Here is a 23,675-nt window from a genome sequence, read left to right as displayed (position 1 = left end):
AGATGGTTTAATACAGAAAATAGTATTGGCTCAAAAATAAACACAACATTACGACTGCAAGAGACTAATCACAACTTGCGCATGCGTATTTTAATCACAGCCATCCGTGGTTTAGCTCCTCCAAAATTCACGGAACAGTGTGCATGTATGCTGAGCAGTGGAAGCGAGACATCAAATAATTGCATAAAATGTAAAGAAAGTATGCATTCGAGTACATTATTAAAATAGTAAGTACCCTTTTACTAGATACTAACTGTGTCAGCTCAAAAATAGATGTAAATGTGTTCCTTAGCCAGATTCGGGCCTTTTTGAACCATGGATGAACTGAGTTAGTTTTCGTTGATAGATGGAGACCACTCATCTTATATACCGCCCTCTGTTGACGAGTTAGATTATTTATTTATAGCTCAGGCCCATGCTTCTATTTATTTGAGTTCAACCTCCATGCATTTACTGAACGTGACCCATGATCAAAGCAAAGAGTTCTTTTAAAACAAGTCAAGTAGTCATTGCTCTTTCTTTTGTCTTTTGAGTCTCAATCTAATATGAACCCATAACATTTGATTGTCTTTTTTTTGTGAACTAACTTTAGTCCCCTTTTAGCTTAGGCTTTACTAATTAAAACTAAAAATTAAATCAATCAGAAAGAGGGCTTGCTTTTCATTGCCCCACAACAAATTTCTTAATTTTTAAATTGTATTGTATAGAACTCTAATTGTAGTGAAGCCTTCAAAACGTGATTGGTTTTTTTTTTTTTGGGGGGGGGGGGGTTGACCAACACGATGAATCTTTGTCTTGTAATAACATTATATATAGACAGTATTCTGTCTGTCCTGTCTGACTGTCGATTAGGATGTCAGACCTACCTCCTCCATGGGCATTTTCAGACAACTTGACTGTCCGGACAACTTGAACTGAATGAAAGTTGAGACAGCTCGATCAGTCAGACAACTTAATTGTTCAGATAACTTGATGGTAACCAACAAATAAACCATTTGCAAAGCAATGCAACACTCGTACAAAATATGAACCTGGGAACTCGCTCCGGGATCTGGGAAGTTTTTTTCCTTTTTCTTAAAAAATATTTTCTCAATGGTGTTTCAGTTCATTAGACACTGAGGATTAGGTTCGTATGGGGCGCCGTTTGTCCATTAATTGTTTGACAATTTTAAGGCATGTTTTTACCATGGTTTACAGCAATTAGATGTAAACCATAAAAACTGTTGCCACATCCTGTTATGGTTTACATACCAGTAAAGTATTTGTTGTGTCTAAGTTTATGGTTTACAAACCATGAACATACAAAAAACATTTACAAATCGTGGTTCATAAACCAAGAAAATTTACGCATCTTAAAAACATGGTTTATAAACCATAAAAAATAAAGCATCAAATTCATGGTTTACAAATCATGGTTTACAAACCATGAAAATTGAGACATCTAAAAACATGGTTTACAAACCATGAAAATTTAAGATAAAAATCGTGGTTTACAAATCATGGTTTATAAACCATAACAAATGAACCATAAAATCATGGTTTGTGACAATGGTTTATAAACCATGAAAATCGAGACTTCTTAAAAAACATGGTTTATAAACCATGAAAATTGAGACTTCTTAAAAAACATGGTTTATAAACCATGAAAATTTACACATCTCAAAAACGTTGTTTGTAAACCATAAAAAAAGTGCACTTACAAATCATGGTTTACAAACCATAAAAAATGTGCACTACAGAAATCATGGTTTATAAACCATAAAAACGTGCACTCAAAAATCATGGTTTGTAAACCATAAAAACGTGCACTCACAAATCATGGTTTACAAACCATAAAAAATGTGCACTCAAAAATCATGGTTTATAAACCATAAAAACGTGCACTCACAAATCATGGTTTACAAACCATAAAAAATGTGCACTCAAAAATCATGGTTTATAAACCATAAAAACGTGCACTCACAAATCATGGTTCACAAACCATAAAAAACGTGCACTCACAAATCATGGTTTACAAACCATAAAAAATGTGCACTCAGAAATCATGGTTTATAAACCATAAAAACGTGCACTCACAAATCATGGTTTACAAACCATAAAAAATGTGCACTCAGAAATCATGGTTTATAAACCATAAAAACGTGCACTCACAAATCATGGTTTATAAACCATAAAAACGTGCACTCACAAATCATGGTTTACAAACCATAAAAAAGTTGCGTACACAAATCATGGTTTACAAACCATAAAATTCTATTACGATCGTCTCTAAAACCTCCTTCCCAACTCTGATCGGTTCCCATTTCACCCCCATTTCCCCCCATGCCACGTGCGAGCCATCAATATGCAATTCCCCGTGTGTGTAAATGCTGTGATCAATGCACCGTGTGTGTAATGCTGATGCAATAATTATGGTGGCCCTGAAGGGACATCGCATATCGTAAACGTGTGCGCATACGTATGCAATGTCGTGAAACAATTCGCAAATATGTGCGCACACGAATGCAATGTCGTGAAACAAATCGCAAATATGTGCGCACACGTATGCAATCTCGTGAACCAAATCGTGAATATGTGCGCACACGAATGCGATTTGTTTTGCAATGTCGTGAATTTTATTGCATACCATGTTGCATACCATTAGGATGATGTCATAGTTGTGGATAATTTGTTACCGAACTAGGGAGTACTGTGGTGCTACAGCAGGCTCCCTCTGTAAAGCATGTGTATACCCAGGAACTTGGCACCAGGCCAAGGAAGACCACCCGCCTCGCTTGCCTCACAACAAAGACTACTGCTGCAATGACTACCGCTTATCTCACTGTTGGAAAGAAACCCCCCAGATTATTAGATATTTTATTCAAAGGTATGCAACATGGTATGCAAAAAAATTCACGACATCGCAAATAATATTCACAGACGTGTGCGCACATATTCGCGAATTGTTTCACGACATTGCATACGTGTGCGCACATATTTGCGAATTGTTTAACGATATTGCATACATGTGCGCACATATTCGCGAATTGTTTCACGACATTGCATACGTGTGCGCACATATTTGCGAATTGTTTCACGATATTGCATACGTGTGCGCACATATTCGCGAATTGTTTCACGACATTGCATTCGTGTGCGCACATATTTGCGAATTGTTTCACGACATTGCATACGTATGCGCACACGTTTACGATATGCGATGTCCCTTCAGGGCCACCTGATCAGCATTACACACACGGTGCATTGATCACAGCATTGACACACACGGTGAATTGCTATTGCTGGCTCGCACGTGGCATGGGGGGAAATGGGGGTGAAGTGGGAACCGATCAGAGTTGGGAAGGAGGTTTTAGAGACGATCGTAATAGAATTTTATGGTTTGTAAACCATGATTTGTGTACGCAACTTTTCTATGGTTTGTAAACCATGATTTGTGTAAGTGCACATTTTTTTAATGGTTTGTAAACCATGATTTGTGAGTGCACGTTTTCATGGTTTATAAACCATGGTTTGTGAGTGGAGTTTTTTTATGGTTTGTAAACCATGATTTGTGAGTGCACGTTTTTATGGTTTGTAAACCATGATTTGTGAGTGCACGTTTTTTATGGTTTGTAAACCATGATTTGTGAGTGCACGTTTTCATGGTTTATAAACCATGGTTTGTGAGTGGAGTTTTTTTATGGTTTGTAAACCATGATTTGTGAGTGCACGTTTTTATGGTTTATAAACCATGATTTGTGAGTGCACGTTTTTATGGTTTATAAACCATGGTTTGTGAGTGGAGTTTTTTTATGGTTTGTAAACCATGATTTGTGAGTGCACGTTTTTATGGTTTATAAACCATGATTTGTGAGTGCACGTTTTTATGGTTTATAAACCATGATTTGTGAGTGCACATTTTTTATGGTTTGTTAACCATGATTTGTGAGTGCACGTTTTTATGGTTTATAAACCATGATTTTTGAGTGCACGTTTTTATGGTTTATAAACCATGATTTCTGTAGTGCACATTTTTTATGGTTTGTAAACCATGATTTGTGAGTGCACATTTTTATGGTTTGTAAACCATGATTTGTAAGTGCACTTTTTTTTATGGTTTACAAACAACGTTTTTGAGATGTGCAAATTTTCATGGTTTATAAACCATGTTTTTTAAGAAGTCTCAATTTTCATGGTTTATAAACCATGTTTTTTAAGAAGTCTCGATTTTCATGGTTTATAAACCATTGTCACAAACCATGATTTTATGTTTCATTTGTTATGGTTTATAAACCATGATTTGTAAACCACGATTTTTATCTTAAATTTTCATGGTTTATAAACCATGTTTTTAGATGTCTCAATTTTCTTGGTTTGTAAACCATGATTTCTAAACCATGAATTTGATGCTTCATTTTCTATGGTTTATAAACCATGTTGTTAAGATGCGTAAATTTTCTTGGTTTATGAACCACGATTTGTAAATGTTTTTTGTATGTTCATGGTTTGTAAACCATAAACTTAGACACAACAAATACTTTACTGGTATGTAAACCATAACAGGATGTGGCAACAGTTTTTATGGTTTACATCTAATTGCTGTAAACCATGGTAAAAACATGCCTTAAAATTGTCAAACAATTAATGGACAAACGGCGCCCCATAGGTTCGTGCCCTTAGAATTTGTGTCATGATTCTTGAAAGTGGTAAAAATGGGGCAAATCTTGTGACTAGCTGTCGAAATTATACATGTTTGACCAGACTGTCAATTGCCGCTCGGCGCTCGAGAGAGTCTCATAACCCTCCGACTTGGCGGCCGTCGAGAGGAGGGTTTCATATTGCAACTATTCCCAGCCCTGTGCTGATCCATCTGTCGACTTGTCTTGGTCCTAAGTCGAGTTGACGGAACGGTCAAGCTGACTCAACTATTTTCAGAGTCTAATTACTGTCAACAGTTAGCTGCTGTGCAGAAAGTTATAAAGTTATTTGTAATTGTTGGAGTATTAACGTAATAAATTAAATTTTCATCCAGTAATAATGGTCTTTAAAGGCAGTGGACACTATTGGTTATTACTCAAAATAATTGTTAGCATAAAACCTTACTTGGTAACAAGTAATGGGGATAATGATAGTATAAAACATTGTGAGAAACGGCTCCCTCTGAAGTGACGAAGTTTACATGAAAGAAGTAATTTTCCACTAATTTGTTTTTCGAGACCTCAAGTTTAGAATTTGAGGTCTCAAAATCAAAGCCTCTGAAAGCACACAACTTGGTGTGACAAGGGTATTTTTTCTTTCATTTTATTAGCTCGCAACTTTGATGACCAATTGAGCTCAAATTTTCACAGTTTTGTTAGGTTATAAAAATGCATGTTGAGATACAGCAAGTGAGAAGACTTGTCTTTGACAATTACAAATTATGTCCAGTGTCTTTAATATTACGTTTTGAAAATTTAACTTGTTTAAATTTATTGCAGTGGATCACTATGAGAAGGGAGAAATTGTTGAGGTGCACGGCGAAGATGACAAAGAAAAAACGTTTTCCAATCTCGGTCTGGACCTGAGCAATATCACGACGATGAAAGTCAAACATGGCAGTAAAGTACGCAACCTTCTTGGTTTCGCCTTCAAAGTCATCAAGGTACACTTTGACTAAAATATGAAACATTTTTGCATAAGTTTCTTTTGATATTATTATTACTTTTAACTAAAAAGGCTGGCGACCAGTTCAAGGTGTCGCAGGCCTGTATGCTTCGTTTTTGAAAGGGCACCAAGGAATTTTCTCCTCCGTGGTAAAGGGCATCCTATGACTATGAGGAAGTTGTAAATTTCTACTGGAGCATTTTACGCGCAGCTCCAAGGCAATGGCCAGGGGGCATGGAGGCAGTCGCCTTCGTTGCCTCCATGAAGTGTCTATCAGCCGAGAGGTGAGGGCTTCATCTTGATCACCTTGATTTGGGTTGTCATCCCCAGATCACAGACCTACCAAGTCTAAACGCATTAGGCGTGAGACTCACGCATTTGGGCTCTGTCCCACGCTCACACGCACATCAACCACTTTCTCACGCATTGGGGCCAGACCGGGAAAAAAATTAAAATTAACGACAATGCATTGCCAAATTGCGCTCGTGTGTACAAAAAACGCAATCTACAATGTTTGCACAATCTTCAGATTGCACGCAGTTTATCAGAATCATCGACTTGATCTGCTAATAATTGTAAAAGAGCGCAAATTTACAGATTGCGCACGCTTTTGCCCTGCCAGCAGGTTCAGCTAAAATTCGACAGAGCGCAAAACGCTTATTGGTGGGTGGGGGGTGTGGTGAGCTTTGAAAATCTCACGCATAGGTGGCCTCTGGACTTGGCATCTCTGAGATCAACTGACACCAGGGGCATGTTGCCACCTTCTCTTGTGGCTGAAACAGAGTTATCCCCTCCAGGATGTACATAGCTATGGATATCATCCACCCTTAAATACCTCATGATATAGAATCTTCTTATCTCTATGTGATTGGTTAAAAATGGAGTCATGGAAATAGCTTTGCCCGCTTTTTCTATCAAGATGGCGCCATAGTTGACTATGCCCGAGTCAAATCGACTATATGCCCGCCCCTAAATAAATCGGTTATAAAAACTGAGCACTTTCAAACTGCCTTTATCCAACCTTGACCGTTCCTTTATCAAAAGTCTCTTTTCGTCGGAGAAAGCCTTGGACAAACAGTCCTTAACCCTACATGTAGGCAGTGACAAAAGAAAAACAAAACTGCAGGTCTTAAAATAACCCACGGCACCCACAGCAATTGCCGTGGTGCTCTGTGCTTTTGCTGTTTTGCCCTCTGCAAGGTTCCAATACAAGCTTTCCTCATAGAAGTCACTGTGGTCAAGTGGTTAGACTGCAGGCCTTGCAATCACAAGGTTGTGAGTTCGAATCCCCCAAACTTCACTGTGATCCGGTGGTTAGACTGCAGGACTTGCAATCACAAGGTTGTAGGTTCAAATCCCCCAAACTCCACTGTGGTCCAGTGGTTAGACTGCAGGACTTGCAATCACAAGGTTGTGGGTTCGAATCCCCCAGCTAACCGCTGATTTCACAATGGCTAGAATAAATATTGTCATCTAGTCACTGAATCACAATTTTTTGATCTTGTGCAATTCATAATCATTGATGTAAACCAATGTTTGTATGAGAGAGATTGGTTGTTGCCAGCGTGGTGTTTATGTCCCCTTTTTGGACAAACCAACAAACAAACAAACAAACAAACAAAGGGCCCCTTGAAGTGCCCCTTGAAGTGCCCCTTCTAAAGTGAAGTTCAAGGCCTAAAACTGTGTTCTTATTTTCTTTTCAGAACGAAAACACCAAATACATCATCTTCACAGGCTCAGGCCCAGCCATCAGTAAGACAATAACATGCGTTGAGATCGTCAAACGAAAGATGAAGACTCTGCATCAGATCACAAGAATATTCTACAACAGGTAATCCTTACCAGTTTAATGTACTCCACTAGGCCTGGACGACTAGTGGAATTTACGGCCCACAAGTCGCCCCTCAAACAGTCAAGACTTTGACACTAGTTGGCACCCATTATACCTCTGGGGTGAAGAGAAGCAACTTGTGCAAAGCATCTTGCTCAGGGACACAAGTGTCATGACCAAGATTTGAACCCACACTTTGACGACTTGACCCTCAGAACTTGAATTCCATCCTCCAAACCACTTGGCCATGGGCCATGACACCCTACATACACAACTGAACGTTTAGTTAATCGTTTATCTTAAAAAAACCTATGCGTGGCCACGTCTCATCCAGCTGCTAAAAATCAACAACGTTCAAGGACAACCAAATTACTAATTTACCCAGACCTGTATGCTTCATGTTTTAAAGCACAAATGCACCAAGGCATTTTCTCGTTGGTAAAGGGCAGGGCACCCTATGACGACATTGTACATTTCTACTGGAACATTTCAAGGGCACCACGACAATGACAGGGGGCATGGAGGCAATTCCCCCTCATTGCTTCAGGCCTATACATTACCATCTTTGACTGGTTTCCCATCCCACTATTAAGTTCTTGTTTTTTTCAATCATTGTTCATTTGTTTGTTTTTATTATTGCAGAATAGATGAGTATTGGAACCCAAAGGAAGAAGGCCTTGATAGGTAAGAAAAGAAGCTTTCCTAAAATTGCCTGTGTGCGTGAAACTGGCCCTTTTTGAAACCACAATTTCGGCTTTGTATTCAGCTTCAGGCTCCGTTCTCTGGTCTGAAGCCCTGAACACATGCACAAAGCATGCGCAATATTGTCAAAACAATCGCGGGGCCAGGCTAGCCTGAGCCGAGGCTGAAGCAGAAGCCGTGGTTTCGAAAAGGGCCTATAATATGTACACATGTATAATTGAACAGCACAGTCAGGAAAAGAAATGTTGTGCTTTCATACGCCTGAGAAAAGCTACAGGTCTGGGGCCAATTTTACAAAGCAATAAAATTCATCGCAAGACAAATTGTCAGTATTACCATAGTGATCTGTATTGTGACATCACACGTTACTTAGCAACTACGATTGATATGCAGTTAGGATCAATCTTAGCTCTTTGTAAAATCGGCCACTGGTCTCTCAGATTAAAATATTTTAGTGAGAGTTTACCTTTTTCTAAAAAACCATGTTGCTTCAGAGGGAGCCGTTTTTCTCAACCCGCAATAGTTTTCCTTTCATGTCATTCTCTGAGTGCTTTGTAACCTTCGGAAAAGGCGCCAAGTAAATTGGTATTTCCTCATTAGCATTAGCATTACCAAGTAAGCTAATATCTTTGTGAGTATTTACCAAATGTCCAGTTCCTTTAAAGCTCTTTCAGAGCTATTATGCAAACGACTTTAATGGTGATTATAAGACGTCTCAATTGATTGTCCTTTCACAAATTACAACTATGCAAACATTTATTTCCTGGTAGAACATCGTAGGAGACTCATGACTGACAGAGAAATACATGTAAAGGGAAACCACCCAACCAAAATTGTGTAATAATTCCTGTTGTGTTTTTGGTTTTGTTTTTGGTTTTGTTTTGTTGCTTGAGTTAGGGTTTTTTTTGTGGGGGGGGGGGGACTATAAAAGTGAAACAAGAAGTGAGTGTAGAGAATTGAAACAAAGATTTTGCAGTTCAAAGATAGCGTGGGAAGGTTGAATTGAAATGCATTTTTTAATAAAATGCTCGTTTGAAGTAGATTTGACATGTAATAGATGGAATTTTAAACTTTGGATAAAGAATATTAATTTTGGTTTTTACCCATATACACCGATATGTATTAGCACTGTATACTCAAGTACTCACCAGAGCTCTGTGATTAAAGTCACAGTCGTATTACTCAGTAGAGATTTGAACCACAGACCTTTGCAATTCTAGAGCAAGTTTCATACCACCTAGACCACCGAGATTGCCCAGTAGCTAGAGGCAGTACGAATCCTGTTTTTAGCAGCGGTTACTGCAATGATTTAAAGGGATGCTGCAGTGAATTCAAATAAAACAGTTAATTTTGCTGTCATTTATTTCTGATATATGTATTGAACATCAATAAAATGTGTTTTGTTTATTCCCGACATATCTGACTTGCGTAATTAGCGAATAAGTCATGCCCCCCCCCCCATTTTGTGGATTGTTACCGCCCCCCTACCATCGACGCCACGTAGGGAATTCAAACATCGTTGGCAAAAGGAGTCTGGTCCCTGACTACTCGCGCCTAGGTACCAGGCCACACAGTGCACACGTCTCTATATGCACACAGCCAGGGGGCCCAACCGACTGCTCAGGTTACCGACATGACGTCATGTTTATGCAAATGAAGGCTCCCTTTTAGGGGCGGGGTGGGTTCTCCTAATCTCTTGAAAACCATTTTTAAAATACTTGCGCATTTAATTTAATAACAAATATAAAAAAATATTTCAGGTTTAAAAAGTCATGTTTAATCGTTTAAATGAATAAAACAAACACTGCAGCCACCCTTTAATGGATTGAACTTTGCATACGGGATAAAGAATATTACTTTTGATTTTACCCATAGGCGCCCTATACACCGATGTATGTTAGCACTGTATACTCGGGTCACGGGTACTTTCCTCAACCCTGTGAACAGAAATCACAGGCTTATTACTAGGGTGGGCTTCAAACCCATGACCTTTGCAATTCTAGATCATTGTCATACCAACTTCACCACTGAGAGAACTTGTTACTATTCCGTATCCCCATACTTTTGTTTGGGCACTGTCCTGGTGACCAGTCTTTCTTCTTTGTCTTATTCTTCCACTCTGTGCTTTTTAAAGCCATTATACACTTTCGGAACAGAAAAAGAAAAAAAAGTTCACAGATTTAAAAATAACTTACAGGGTTTATAGAAGGTAATGGTGAAAGACTTCTCTTGAAATATTATTGTATGAAATGCTTTACTTTTTGAGGAAACATTAAAACAATTATCAATTCTCGTCGTCAAGAATTTCGGATTTATTTTGAACACATGTCATTATACGGCGAAACGTGCGGAAACAAGGGTGGGTTTTCCCGTTATTTCTCCAACTCCGATGACCGATTGAGCCTAGATTTTTACAGGTTTGTTATTTTATATTTAAGATGTGATACACGAAGTGCGGGCCTTTGGACATTACTGTTTACCGAAAGTGTCCAATGGCTTTAACATGTGTTTTGCGCCTTTGATCATTTTGTATGTAAGGGGCGCAATACAAATTTTAAATATTATTATTATTATTTTCATAATAAATTGTTTTCTATATTTGATTGTAGGCTGAAAGTCAGCAGAGACATACCAACAATCTCCATACTGCTGTCCAAAGAGTCACTGCCGAGCCAAGAATGTGGGTACGTTATTCGGAGTTGTTATTTCTATTACATTCATAAATGCCTCAGACAGTTTCGCTTTTCCTATTGGTGGAGAGCGCGTCACGTGGGTGTGTATAAACCTTTGTTTATGACCAGTAAAAAGTGTTGAAACATGGGCGTGACACGCGAGTTTGCACCTGTGCTTATAAGACAGTTTCTTCTTTCCTACTGGTCAAGAGCAACCGCCGAGACAGTTGTGCCACATCACGCGATAAGCGCAACGCGCACTGCATTCCCTTATAAGGAGTTATTTACTTGAGGGCCTTGACTGGGCTTTACCATTTCATAGCTGGAGGGGTGTTGTATTGAAAGATATCATTGAAATATTATAATTTTTGCATTTATTTTACTTTTTGACCATAAGTGTTGATGTTTTTTGACCGAACAGGTACTTATGAATGGGAATCAAAGTGTGTTGAATCGGTTTTCAACTAGTGGTTTAAACCCGCCGAGGCCTGGTTCTTGATAATTTACCTTGACTGCGTCTCGGTAAAATTATCAAGAACCAGGCCTCGTTGGGATTAAACCACCAGTTGAAAACCTCTTCACCACACATTGATTCCCTTATTTAAAGACACTGGACACCTTTGTCAAAGACCAGTCTTCTCACTTGGTGTAAATCAACATATGCACAAAGTAACAAAGCTGTGTAAAAAGCGTGATATAAAAAACGACTTATTATCATTACTATTATCAGGGATGAGAATTGAGATTGTTCAGACTTTTGGCTGAATTCAGACTTATTATGTTGGCCTGGTGAAGAAAATCAGACGCTATTTTTTTCCACAAATAAAGAAATCCTGCTCATTGGTCTGCTTCTCTGGTGCTTTGGATACAAGTGTTTCCAAAAGCTCCTTGGAATCTATACCCCCAGGGGTTACCAAACGGTAGACATGCCATTATTTCAACATACCTTTGAATTTGTATATCCAAGTTTTAGACTTTTTTGTTAGTAATGACTCTCACCCCTGTATTATCTTTACCAATCCCGTATAACATTTTTGTCATGTTCAAATAACAGGTACCAAGCTCCCGGCTCTTACGACCATCTTTGGGCAGACGGCTCCGAAGACAAGAACAAGAAAAAGAACCAATCCAGAAAAAGAAAACAGGATAAAAACTCAAACCGTGCGGATGTGAACCCTGGACAATCACAAACGACCGATCAGAATAAACCAATAATGAGAAAACCATCGGGTAAAAAGAACAGGACAAAAAACAAAGTGGGTGCCGCAGCAGTGGAATGAAGAGATAAAATCGCGTACAGCTGAGAACTGGGATAGAAGATGGTCGGTTTGTGTTGCTTTTCAAAATAGATACTCTCCCTTGTTGTGTAATATTTCTACAAACTATGGCTATTTGTTTTGGATTTGCATTGTATGGCTTTCCAAAGTTTTCCGACCTCTGTTGGCAAAAACTTGGGCTGTGACGTTGCAATAGAATGGTCTAATCCACCAGATCGAGATTGGAAGAGTACATAGTCTGGTTCCTTTTCTCTTGTACGTCCATTACTGTTGTGGACCATGGGGAATAATTTTATGACCATTGTAATGAGTATAGATGAGGATAGTGTGCTACAGTCCTTACAGTCGCTGTCACCAGTCAACCAGGAGCTCATGCAAGCGTCCACTGCCCACACCTGGCCATTTCTCAACATCGCGTTAGGGCCGTGAATTTTTTAGTTTTGAACATATATGTTAAATTGGCATCGGGGATAAAGAGTATCCATTTTGGTTTACCCTCAAACCGATGTGTGTTAGCACTGGTTACTCAGTGAATACATAGTATTACTCGGGTGGGATTTGAAACCACAACTTTTGCAATTCAAATGCTAACCAACTAGTCTAACCAACTAGACCATCGTGATTGCTTGGTAGCTAGAGTCAGTTTGAATCCAGTATTTTAGCATTGGTTAACGCAGTGGTAAAATTTTTGTTAAATTGGCATCGGGGATGAAGAATATTAATTTTGTTTTTACCCTTACACCAAAGTGTGTGTCAGCACCATGTGCTCGGTACTTTCACAAACTCTGTTTTTTTTTTCAGGGTAAAACCGAAATTAATATGCAGTTAGTTTTGTTCCACCGTCACTATTGTAAAAACCACTGTATTACATTAAAACTGCAGTTTCCTAAAATGTTCAAAATACTTTTAAGACTTGCATTAACTATTGGGAAAATGAAATTTAGCGTCAAATTATTAGCTTTCAAGTGAACATTTAGATTGATAAAGTCAGCTGAGAATCTGGTAGTGTTCAATGCTCTAGGATGTTATTATTTGGTGTACCCTTTACACCAATGTGTGTAAAGCATTGTATACTCATTACTTTCCTGAGTTCTGTAAACAAAATCACAGGCAAATTACTTGGGTGGGATTCGATCCCGCGATCTTTGCCAATCAAGAGCAGAATAATATGCCTGTGATTTCTTCACAGGACTCGGGGGGGAAAGTACTGAATATACAGTGCTTACACAAATTGGGGCAAGTAAAACCAAATTACTTATCCCAATTCAAAGTTCTTATCTATAATGAGTTCCATGATGTATTATTTCAATTACAAGTTCAAGTCATGCTTTTTGAGGCTAAACATAGTTTCATTTTTCAAAAGGCATTTCCCCCTCGCAAGCCTTTTTAATTATTTTTCATACATAATAATTGATTTCAACAATAATTTTATGACTTTATCTTATTTTATAAGTTATAAAAAGTAAAGTACCAGTTTGAGTGTCTTCGAGACTTTATAAAATAAACAACTATATCTTATATTAAAATCAGAGTATGCAAGTTTTCCAATCTATGTTTGTTTAAACTAATATCTTTGTTTAGCCCTCCCTATATTTTTTACCCAAATCTCCGAAAAACCTCGTTCTTTCAACGAATCTATCATGTTTCTTTCCATTAAAGACACTGGACACTATTGGTAATTGTCATAGACCAGTTTTCTTGGTGAATCTCAACATAATAGTGCTCATTGGTCGTCAAAGTTCTGAGTTAATAATGAAAGAAAAAACACCCTTGTCACACGAAGTTGTGTGCTTTTAGATGGTTGATTTCGAGACCTCGCATTCTAAATCTGAGGTCTCGAAATCAAATTCGTGGAAAATTGCTCCTTTCTCAAAACCTATGTCACTTCAGAGGGAGCTGTTTCTCATAATGTTATTATGTAATGAGTAATTACCAATAGTGTCCACTGCCTTTAAACATGATTTTTAACCAACTTGACTGGTGAGCTTAAAAAGGTGTGCTATGGAGATTTACAACTGACGTCTTGAGCCAAGACTAGACACACTTGCCTTTGATATCCGTTTGATTGCATGGGATCATAATTGGATCACACATCACATGAGTGTTTCAGGGTCACGAAGTATGATCATTATGTTGATATTGTTTAAGCACAGGGTTTAATCTACTTTCAGTTTCAACTTCTTTAAAAAAATTAACCTACAAAATTATTGGTAAAAGTTTGACCAAAAAAAGTGCATTCCAGCCTTAAAGGCAGTGGACACTATTGGTAATTACTCAAAATAATTATTAGCATAAAACCTTTCTTGGTGACGAGTAATGGGGAGAGGTTGACGGTATAAAACATTTAGAAACGGCTCCCTCTGAAGTGCCATAGTTTTCGAGAAAGAAGTAATTTTCCACGAATTTGATTTCGAGACCTCAAGTTTAGAACTTGAGGTCTCGAAATCAACCATCTAAACTCACACAACTTCGTGTGACTAGGGTGTTTTTTCTTTCATTATTATCTCGCAAGTTTGATGACCGATTGAGCTCAAATTTTCACAGGTTTGTTATTTTATGCATATGTTGAGATAATTTATACCAACTGTGAAGTCTTTGACAATTACCAACAGTGTCCACTGCCTTTAAAGAGCTGATAGAAAGTCCTGCTTTGGAAAGTCAAGATTAAAGAGTGCCTCTTGGAAGCCACACTATACAACAACTTCACATAAAGCTGTCGATCAAATTAACATAAAAAAAACCCAGGAAGAATTCATTGGAACAAAAATACATTAAATCAACTTTACATTAATAGACTTCAAAATAAGTAAAACGTATTAAATCAGAAAACAGAACGAGCTGTCGCAAACTGTTTATACCATCTTTAACCCAAAATGGATCTATCTCTATTCTTAACCATTTCTTTACTTTTTGGTGCATCTTATGGTGTTCCATAGAGGACAGCCTCCGTCGTTGTTGTGAGTTGAGCCGTCGGAGTTGTGAGTTGGGCCGTCGGAGTTGTGAGTTGGCCGTCGGAGTTGTGGGTTGTCCGTCGGAGTTGTGAGTTGGGCCGTCGGAGTTGTGAGTTGGCCGTCGGAGTTGTGAGTTGGGCCGTCGGAGTTGTGGGTTGTCCGTCGGAGTTGTGAGTTGGGCCGTCGGAGTTGTGAGTTGGGCCGTCGTAGTTGTGAGTTGGCCGTCGGAGTTGTGAGTTGGGCCGTCGTAGTTGTGAGTTGGCCGTCGTAGTTGTGAGTTAAGCCGTCGTAGTTGTGAGTTGTCCGTCGGAGTTGTGGGTTGAGCCGTCGTAGTTGTGAGTTAAGCCGTCGTAGTTGTGAGTGTCCGTCGTAGTTGTGAGTTGAGCCGTCGTAGTTGTGAGTTGTCCGTCGTAGTTGTGAGTTGATCCGTCGTAGTTGTGAGTTGGCCGTCGGAGTTGTGGGGTCCGTCGGAGTTGTGAGTTAAGCCGTCGTAGTTGTGAGTTGGCCGTCGGAGTTGTGGGTTGTCCGTCGGAGTTGTGAGTTGGCCGTCGGAGTTGTGAAATGTCCGTCGGAGTTGTGGGTTCGCCGTCGGAGTTTTGAGTTGTCCGTCGTAGTTGTGTGTTGGCCGTCGGAGTTGTGTGTTGGCCGTCGGAGTTGTGAGTTGAACCGTCGTAGTTGTGAGTTGGCCGTCGGAGTTGTGTGTTGTCCGTCGTAGTTGTGAGTTAAGCCGTCGTAGTTGTGAGTGTCCGTCGTAGTTGTGAGTTGAGCCGTCGTAGTTGTGAGTTGTCCGTCGTAGTTGTGAGTTGATCCGTCGTAGTTGTGAGTTGGCCGTCGGATTTGTGGGTTGTCCGTCGGAGTTGTGAGTTAAGCCGTCGTAGTTGTGAGTTGGCCGTCGGAGTTGTGGGTTGTCCGTCAGAGTTGTGAGTTGTCCGTCGTATTTGTGAGTTGCCCGTCGGAGTTGTGGAAAGGTTAAGTGTAAGGGGTCCCGAAAAACCTATGCACACGCGTGCCTTCGTCTCGATTGTCATGACAACACACATAGCCTGGATGATTGTTTTCCCGTATTCCTCAACAAAATGAATATTTTTGCTACATATTTTTAACGCCATGAACTTTAGGTATAGAACGATTTTTATTCAGACCCCTTAATTCTGATTGGTTGAACTGCGGTCAATCAGGAGAATGTGTAACTTAATGAATATTCATGACTGTTCGTTTCGTGCACACACTACGAAACAAAGTGTCAGCTATAATGTGTCACTTTGTGTACAGAAGTACATAGTATTCAAGCACCAGACTGCTGTGACATGCAAATTATTGAAACATTGACGTCATAATACATGAAAATGAAAAGGCTGATCCAGCCATTCACTATATTTTTTAAATTTTTAATCGTTGAAATAATTTTTTATAAAGGAAAAGCCAGCAACTCTCTGTATCCTGGGATGATGCAATTTAACTTATTTTGGCCTTCAGATCGTATTAAAATCTGGCGAAGCATCTGTAAATTGCTATTAGATTCCCGGGGGGTTCACAAGGGGTAGTTTTTGTTTTTGTTTGTACAATAAACAATCCCACCAAGGATTATGTCAATACAACAAACTGAATGCATCGTCAGATTGATGACTATATTTGTTAGTTGGAAGCACAGCTTGCATACACACAGGTCACAGATCAGGTATCAGGAAAACTTGCATAGTTTCGTTGGCTTATTTTATTCATGCGTTCGTATTTCCGTTTACCACAAACATAATATAGGTTTTATCGGTAAATTTCGGAAAATGAGCAGCCAATTTAATTTCCATGCGTTCGAATTAAAGCTATTTTGCCTCTCCGGTTTTTACTGCGTTTCAAATTCAGAATTCGGTCATTCAATTTCGTTTTGAGGCATTCATGTTCCTAGCACACTCATTCTTTTTAATGACACACAATCATCATTCAATTTTTAGCAAAGCTGGTTCGACTAGAGATTTTGCTGATTTAATCATTTTAAATTTTGTAAAGAGGCAAACAATTTCGCTAAACGAGGATAAGTACGACTTACGAAATACGAATAAACAGATAAACTGTAAAAGGCAACTGTTTCGTATTCTTTTTCACTTTTAAATCAACGAACCCTATTTTCTTTATTTTATGTTTCCAGTAGACTTTACCTGGGACCCCAGAAGGTTTTTTCTTCTTTATTTTGTTCGGGAGACCTTTAATGGTTAACTGACCAAGACCTGATATTTGATTGTGTTTGAATGTTGTTGTTTTTTGTTATTTTGTTATGTTTTTCCCTTTTTTCCGCCAACCATCAATCTGTTGGCGTGCCAGACATCTTGGCATATTATTATGTTCAAGAGTGCCAGACAAAATAAAATGAACCGCATATCTACTAAATCGGTTGAATCTGTAAGCCGAAGCATTACCTTGCTATTGAGCTCTTGCACGGATGCAATCAATTGCAATAAAAATTGAGATTTTGGGAATTAATTTTAAAAAACCCTCTCAGTTTTTTCAGCCCATTAAACGGAAATATTTGTCTGGGAGGCTGGGATTAGTCAAAAGGTTGGTCGTGCAAACAAAGCTATTGAGTTTCTAAACATCCGCTGACGCACACCGAGTTCTTGTCACATGCACAACTTGAGCTGGTGACTAACAACTGGTGGGGATTTCCCTAAGAACTCCCGCTTGTCAAAAATATAAATGTTGGCCTTCTTAGCTTCATGGTCAGTGAAAGAGCCGACACTGTTTTTCAGCTGCTGGTGAAGAGTGCTCGAGTCATTGGTGAAGAAAATCTACCACTGTTAGAAATTAATTTGGCTGTTTTATAAGTTAGGTTTGAGACGGGTCCAGACCAAGAGTCTCCGCTGATGACTGGCTGTTTGTGAGGTAAGCTTTAATCTCGTGAGTCTTGGAGTATGCATTAGTCACTCCATGATTCACCCAATATTATGATTCGACGGGTCAAATCAATTTAGTAGTAGGATTTGAAACTTTGCATGGTGGAGTCAACTTTTATGAGGTTTGCGGTAACTAGTGTTGTGTTGGAATTCTGCGGAAAGTGGTTATTTTTTAGAACCATTACAACTTTAGGCTACCATAGCCTCCGCAAAGTCGATATCCACCACACGGTGTTTCGCAAACCTATTTTGAGCCCGCGGAGGCCCGTAAATGCTGGTTCCTGTATTATAGCCCTGTCGCTTTTGAATTATGTCCGCATCAAACTCAAAAGGCCAAGAAGAACGTGGTGGCGCACATTTTTTTCTGAACGATACGATTAGTAAAAGAATATTCTACCTATAACAATTATTTTGTTGGATTACTTATACCATAGAGCAAGGACCACTGGTCCTTGCTCTATGCTTATACGGTTGCAAATGCATTTGAACCAAACCTTTTGAGCCCCAGTTCCAGGTATGCCGATTCGAGCCCGACTATAATTATAGGCGAATAGCCGCCGAGGTTGCACAATATTTTTACATCCGAGTCTATAGTTTAGAAAAGGAGTCAAGTCAATGTCCTCGGCTTGTGCACAAAATAAGTATCCGGAACTCCTTTGTCTTGCGTCTCAGCATGGGAGTGGATCTTTTAAAAAACTTATACGGCCTAATCTCGCTCTAATAGATGAAAATTACTTCTTTCTCGAAAACTACGTCATTTCAGAGGGAGCTGTTTCTCACATTGTTTTATACTATCAACCTCTCCCCATAATACTTGTTATCAAGAAAGGTTTTATGACGATAATTATTTTGAGTAATTACCAATAGTGTCCACTGCCTTTAAAACGAGTCATCGCTTTCTAAGGAAAGTTTCTTTCAATGCCCTCTCGCCTCTGAATGTTTTACACTGAAACTTGCTGCTTTTAGCATTTTGTTCGTTCTGCTTGTCCATGGAGGAAGCCTTTCTCTCCGCCATGCTCTTGGTCTACTAATGATGTCAGCCTCTCGACAATCGGGAACACAAAATAAATTTGAACTTAACATGCCGACCCAGCAGAAACAGCCGGATCTGGTTTGCCGCTCCGCTGTCTCGGGAAATATTAATTTGCCCCGCCCAGAGAAAAATCTCCTGCCACACCACCACTAAAGCGTGTTAGCGCCCTCTTTCGTTTACTTCCTCGTGCTATCATCAACAACATACATTGTACACAGACTGTCCATCCCGTAATCAGCCAGAGTATGCGGAACTCTCACACTCAGAATCAGCCATAATTATTTTCTATTATAGTACAGTGCAAACAGTGTTGTTGGATTTGGGGTAGGCGAGAGCATGCGAGAGGGACGACCATTTGTGTAAGTCAGCTTGTTGAATACGGGAAATCATGATCTTCCCCTTATTTATCTGCTTCATTTTAAACTTAGTTTAGTTAGTTAGGATTACTTCTTTTTAAATTCATAAAAAAAAATAAAAAATGTTTCAACAATTGTATCTGTCATATTTATTGCATTGAATTGAACTTATTTTGGAACCCTTACTTTGAGACTGGTTTTAAAAGAGAGCCATTTTACCATGTTTACATTACAGCTAAGCTAGCCTAGCTGGCAGGATACTGAAACATTTCCAAATTTCCTCTGGTAAAAATTAAAGGGGTTATAAATTGCATTGGATTCTTGCAAGTTGCAGAGGGCAGTGCAGCAAATGTACAGAGCACCACAATTGCTGCTTCGAGGCCTAGTGTACTCGTAGTAGGTACGAGTAGCCCTGGTAGTGGTAGGACGTCAGATTTTTGAAAATTTTTCGCAATGGTACGGCACCTTTATACCCTGGACTCTGTCACGTTGCCTGCAACGGAGGAGTCCAACCTGGGCTATAGGTACGAGTTACTTCTAGAAACTATTAAGTATAAGGCCGGCTCCGGGAACCTTTATAATTAATAGTTTCTACAAATGAGACTTCAGAGCGAGTTACGTCCTAGTCTTAGAACTATGAGGGTCGTTCCGCTATTTGGTTGGAAGCGATATCGGAATGAACCTATACAGTTCTAACTTCTAGAAGTAGGTACGAGTCATCCAGTTTCCAGGCCTCGAAAATAACCCACAGCATCGTGGTGCTCTGTAGTACTGTTGATGTGATGCTCTTAGTCTTAGTTAACAGTCACATGAGGGAGAGCCTTTTTCTAGTAGTAACTACCCTGTGCAAGGATCCAATACAAACTAAAAATACGTCCCCTTTCCAACTACCAGGAGAGAAATTGCTGTGCCCCTTCAATTCAAGAGCAAAAGTTCAACTCAATGACTGCATTCAGCATACATTGGGTTGAAATTGATTCATACATTTTGTGTTCCTATTTTGTTTTCCAGACTCTTTTCTAGAGTAGACTGACCAAGATATTGTGCTGAAGAAGCTTCACTACACCCAGGCCAAGACCGGAATAGTTAAAGATTGATAACAGGCGACCACGAAACATGCCAGGTGTCACCACAGCCAGTGTTGTAGTTGATTTCCTTCACTATAAATCACAGAGTAATGGGTTGGAGTGCCCGCTTATACATGTAGAGGGTCTACACTCTGACCAAAGCAGTATCCCCGTGATTCAAGATGCTTTGAGGAAAATGACGTCTGAAGTTGAGTATCAGTATCAGCTGAGAACCAATGGATTGGATATGATGGACATCCTTCATGTAACACCAGACACTGCATTCAGCACATTCCACAGGTTTGTCAGATTCTTTTCCTGTAGGAACCAGACGATTTGGTAATCTCCGTGGTTTAAAGGCACTGGACACTATTGGTAATTACTTGCAGTAATTGTTAGCATAAAAACATACTTGGTATTAACAAGCAATGGAGAGCTGTTGATAGCACCTGCTAGTTTGCACCTCAACCAATGTGCGAGTATACTCCAGAGGAGCTTTCTGCACAGTATAGGAAGATGATAAAACATTTTGACTTTGAGAAACTGCTCCCTCTGAAGTAACATAATTTTCCACTAAAATATTTGAATATGAGTCCGACCCTCCGAATAAGAATTTGAGGTCCCGAAATGAAGCATCTGAATGCCACAACTAATAGTGTGACAACGGTGTTTTTTCATCCATTATTATCTTGCAACTTCGACGACCAATTGAGTTCAAATTTTCACAGGGGTTGTTAATAAATGCATTGTTGAGATACCAATAGTGTCCAGTGTTTTTAAAAGGATGTCGTGGCCACGTGGTTGAGAACACCGAATTCAAGTTGTGGTGGTTAAGTCGCATCTGAGTATTGGTTTGAATCACGAGGGTAGAGGTTGATATTGTGTATGAAAAAGCCACTAGCATCTTACAGCAGCTCAGGGCAGTATACTCCCCAGGGAGCTGAGAAAGATTAAAGAAATAATTGTTTATTTGCCCAATGACCAGGGCACTAATGTAAAGCGCATCAAGACCTTATTGTGAAATGTGCCATAGGAACAAGCTACTATTATTTAAAAATTGTTTGTGATGTAAAAAGGTTATTATTGACGCTCAACAGGCAGATCTCTGGCGTACTTCACGAGCCTCGATGAAGTGTATGTTAAACTAATGTTCAAGCTCAGGCTACTCTCACAATGACTTATAAATTACTTTGGTTTCTGTTTTTTTTTCACCATTGCTACAGAGTCGTCAATCAAATCTTTTACAACTCGTTCAACCTTAACGTGAGCCACAATGGAATACAGCCCTCGTGGGGTCGGATCGTCTCGTTACTGACCTTCAGCGGCAACTTAGTCATCCACTGCATTCAGAACGAAATGCCGCAGTTAGTGCAGCAGATTGCTCAGTGGACAATAAGCTACATAGATACTTACTTGCTGGGATGGATCAACAGCCACGGGGGTTGGGTAAGTTTGCTGGTGACTACTCAACACAAATATTAAGAAAATATATTAAAGATAGGGGTACGAGTGTCCACCATTTTGGTGGTCAAAATGTACACATTGGAATTGACTCCCAAAATGGAAGAATGATATATGCTCATTTTACAGAAGTGCATTTGCTTGATAAACCCCAAATTACATCTCAAACTAAAAGCTTGTTCTAAAAGCTGGAAGTGTCATAGCCGAACGGTTAAGAGCACCAAATTCAAACTCTGGTGTTTCTGATCAGCAGAGTGTGGGTTCGAGTCCAAGTCCGATGCCAAGTCCAAAACCGATGCTTTTGTCCGTTGGATGTGACGTAAAGCGGTTTGTCCCGTGTGTTTTGTAATGCACGTAACATAACCTAGTGCACTTATGGAAAAGAGAAGGGGTTCGCTCCAGTATTCTTGGCTATGGCTGCTGAATGCGCCATAGCACCTTGTAAACCCTTCATAAGGTGCTACATATTTGGGTCTCAGTATTCATAACTTCATTTCTGTAATAATGTGTATACTAAGCGCCTTGAATACCTTGTTGGTAAATGCGTGCGCTATATAAGACTTCCATACAATTCAATTTCATTATATTGTATTTCGCAGATGGGAATTATTTCCCCAGCTTCTCCCTTGGTTTGTTGGAAGAACATTCTAGGCTTGGCGGCCCTCGCCGGAATGACTGCATTGGTGATGCTGCACGTACACTCAAGATGACGTGATCCTCTCAACTTCAGGGAGAAGGTGTGCCTTGTAGATAATCGATTATAAAAGTGTACACGAGTCAGGATAATATACTAAGTTCAAAGCTGCAGTCCTTCTATTAAAGGAACACGTTGCCTTGCATCGGAGGAGTTGGTCTTTGAAAAGAGTTTCTAGTTTTTAATAAAATGCATATGGGTAGAGAGATGTTGTAGAAGTAGATCACAATGATCCACACAAACACGTCTCAAAATTGTGCGGTTTTCTTTTTACCCTGTCAACTTACACAGTCGGCCATTATGGGAGTCAAATTTTTGACTCCCATAAATATCCGACCGTGTTAGTTCGCAAAGTAAAAGAAAAAACACGCAATTTCGTATTCTACTTTTAAAATATCTTTCCAACCACATATGCATTTTATAGCAAACGGTTATAACAACTTTTTATAGACCAACTCGTCGGATCCAAGGCAACTTGTTTCTTTAGGCAATGTCCACATTGGCAGCTACAGCTATGACTACAGCTAGTGTAAACGCCCGTCGCCTAAAATGTGCACTTCACTGAATAACTCACAGTGACATTGACCTTATCTTGTCAGGCGAGGCAACTTTTGCACTACAGGTAACTTGGAGGCAACCAACTACAGTGCATGCTACAGGACCACTTTGGTAGCACATGAGTAGTTTTTCGAACAATGTCTTACAATCAACAACAAAAATATCTGAACATTGAAATGTTAACAGCTTTTCTTCTTGGAGATTGCTTTGAACTGGTTGCCCGTAAATTGCTTCATGTGACATAGCCCTAAAGATGGGCCAAATCACTGGAAAATATTGGTTGCTTGTTAGTCCTACATGTACGTTTAGTAAATACTTTCATGCTATATGTTCATTGATACATTAATACTTGCTCATTGCTTCTATGGTTAATCGATGTTGAAAACCTCTTGCCGTTAAACTAACTTTTCTTGCCATAACTAAGTTGTTAACTGCTTTTTTAAAATTTGATTGTTGTGAGATGAAAATGTTTTTATGTCGAGCAATGCATTGCTTTATATTCGGTTTCAGTTTGTGAGCTGGGTATTTCCCGAGAGAATGAAATAAAACAATAAGAGGAATAATGA

General features: G+C 39.3%; 2 protein-coding genes across 3 annotated transcripts; both read left to right on the top strand.

Moving 5' to 3' along the window:
• LOC139948761 (ribonuclease P protein subunit p25-like protein) lies at positions 1 to 13,614 on the top strand. The gene is made up of 6 exons (XM_071947076.1): positions 1 to 227; positions 5,457 to 5,620; positions 7,326 to 7,453; positions 8,096 to 8,137; positions 10,765 to 10,839; positions 11,882 to 13,614. Coding segments are annotated over exons 1-6 (636 nt in total). The 5' UTR covers positions 1 to 226; the 3' UTR covers positions 12,108 to 13,614.
• A 4,152-nt stretch (positions 13,615 to 17,766) lies between these two features.
• On the top strand, positions 17,767 to 23,675 carry LOC139948800 (bcl-2-like protein 2). Of its 2 annotated transcripts, none has more exons than XM_071947134.1 (4): positions 17,767 to 17,929; positions 20,341 to 20,696; positions 21,620 to 21,842; positions 22,457 to 23,675. In XM_071947134.1, exons 2-4 carry the CDS (start codon positions 20,446 to 20,448, stop codon positions 22,565 to 22,567), a joined length of 585 nt encoding a protein of 194 aa, XP_071803235.1. In that variant the 5' UTR covers positions 17,767 to 17,929; positions 20,341 to 20,445; the 3' UTR covers positions 22,568 to 23,675. The 2 variants fall into 2 exon arrangements, with proteins under 2 accessions (XP_071803235.1, XP_071803233.1); XM_071947132.1 differs by lacking the exon at positions 17,767 to 17,929 and adding an exon at positions 19,196 to 19,332.

This window comes from Asterias amurensis, chromosome 16 (assembly GCF_032118995.1).
Source record: "Asterias amurensis chromosome 16, ASM3211899v1".
Taxonomy (NCBI): Eukaryota; Metazoa; Echinodermata; class Asteroidea; order Forcipulatida; family Asteriidae; genus Asterias; species Asterias amurensis.
Note: the sequence above shows the minus strand (reverse complement) of the source record. Positions and strands in the feature narration are given on the sequence as shown.

Bases quoted from the DNA above. Each gene is read 5' to 3' on its own strand.
- LOC139948761 (XM_071947076.1), top strand. The intron at 7,454-8,095 runs GTAATCCTTACC...TTATTATTGCAG, and splicing joins ACAAGAATATTCTACAACAG to AATAGATGAGTATTGGAACC. The intron at 10,840-11,881 runs GTACGTTATTCG...TTCAAATAACAG, and splicing joins CTGCCGAGCCAAGAATGTGG to GTACCAAGCTCCCGGCTCTT.
- LOC139948800 (XM_071947134.1), top strand. From the start codon at position 20,446: ATGCCAGGTGTCACCACAGCCAGTGTTGTAGTTGATTTCCTTCACTAT. The intron at 20,697-21,619 runs GTTTGTCAGATT...CCATTGCTACAG, and splicing joins GCATTCAGCACATTCCACAG to AGTCGTCAATCAAATCTTTT. The intron at 21,843-22,456 runs GTAAGTTTGCTG...TGTATTTCGCAG, and splicing joins TCAACAGCCACGGGGGTTGG to ATGGGAATTATTTCCCCAGC.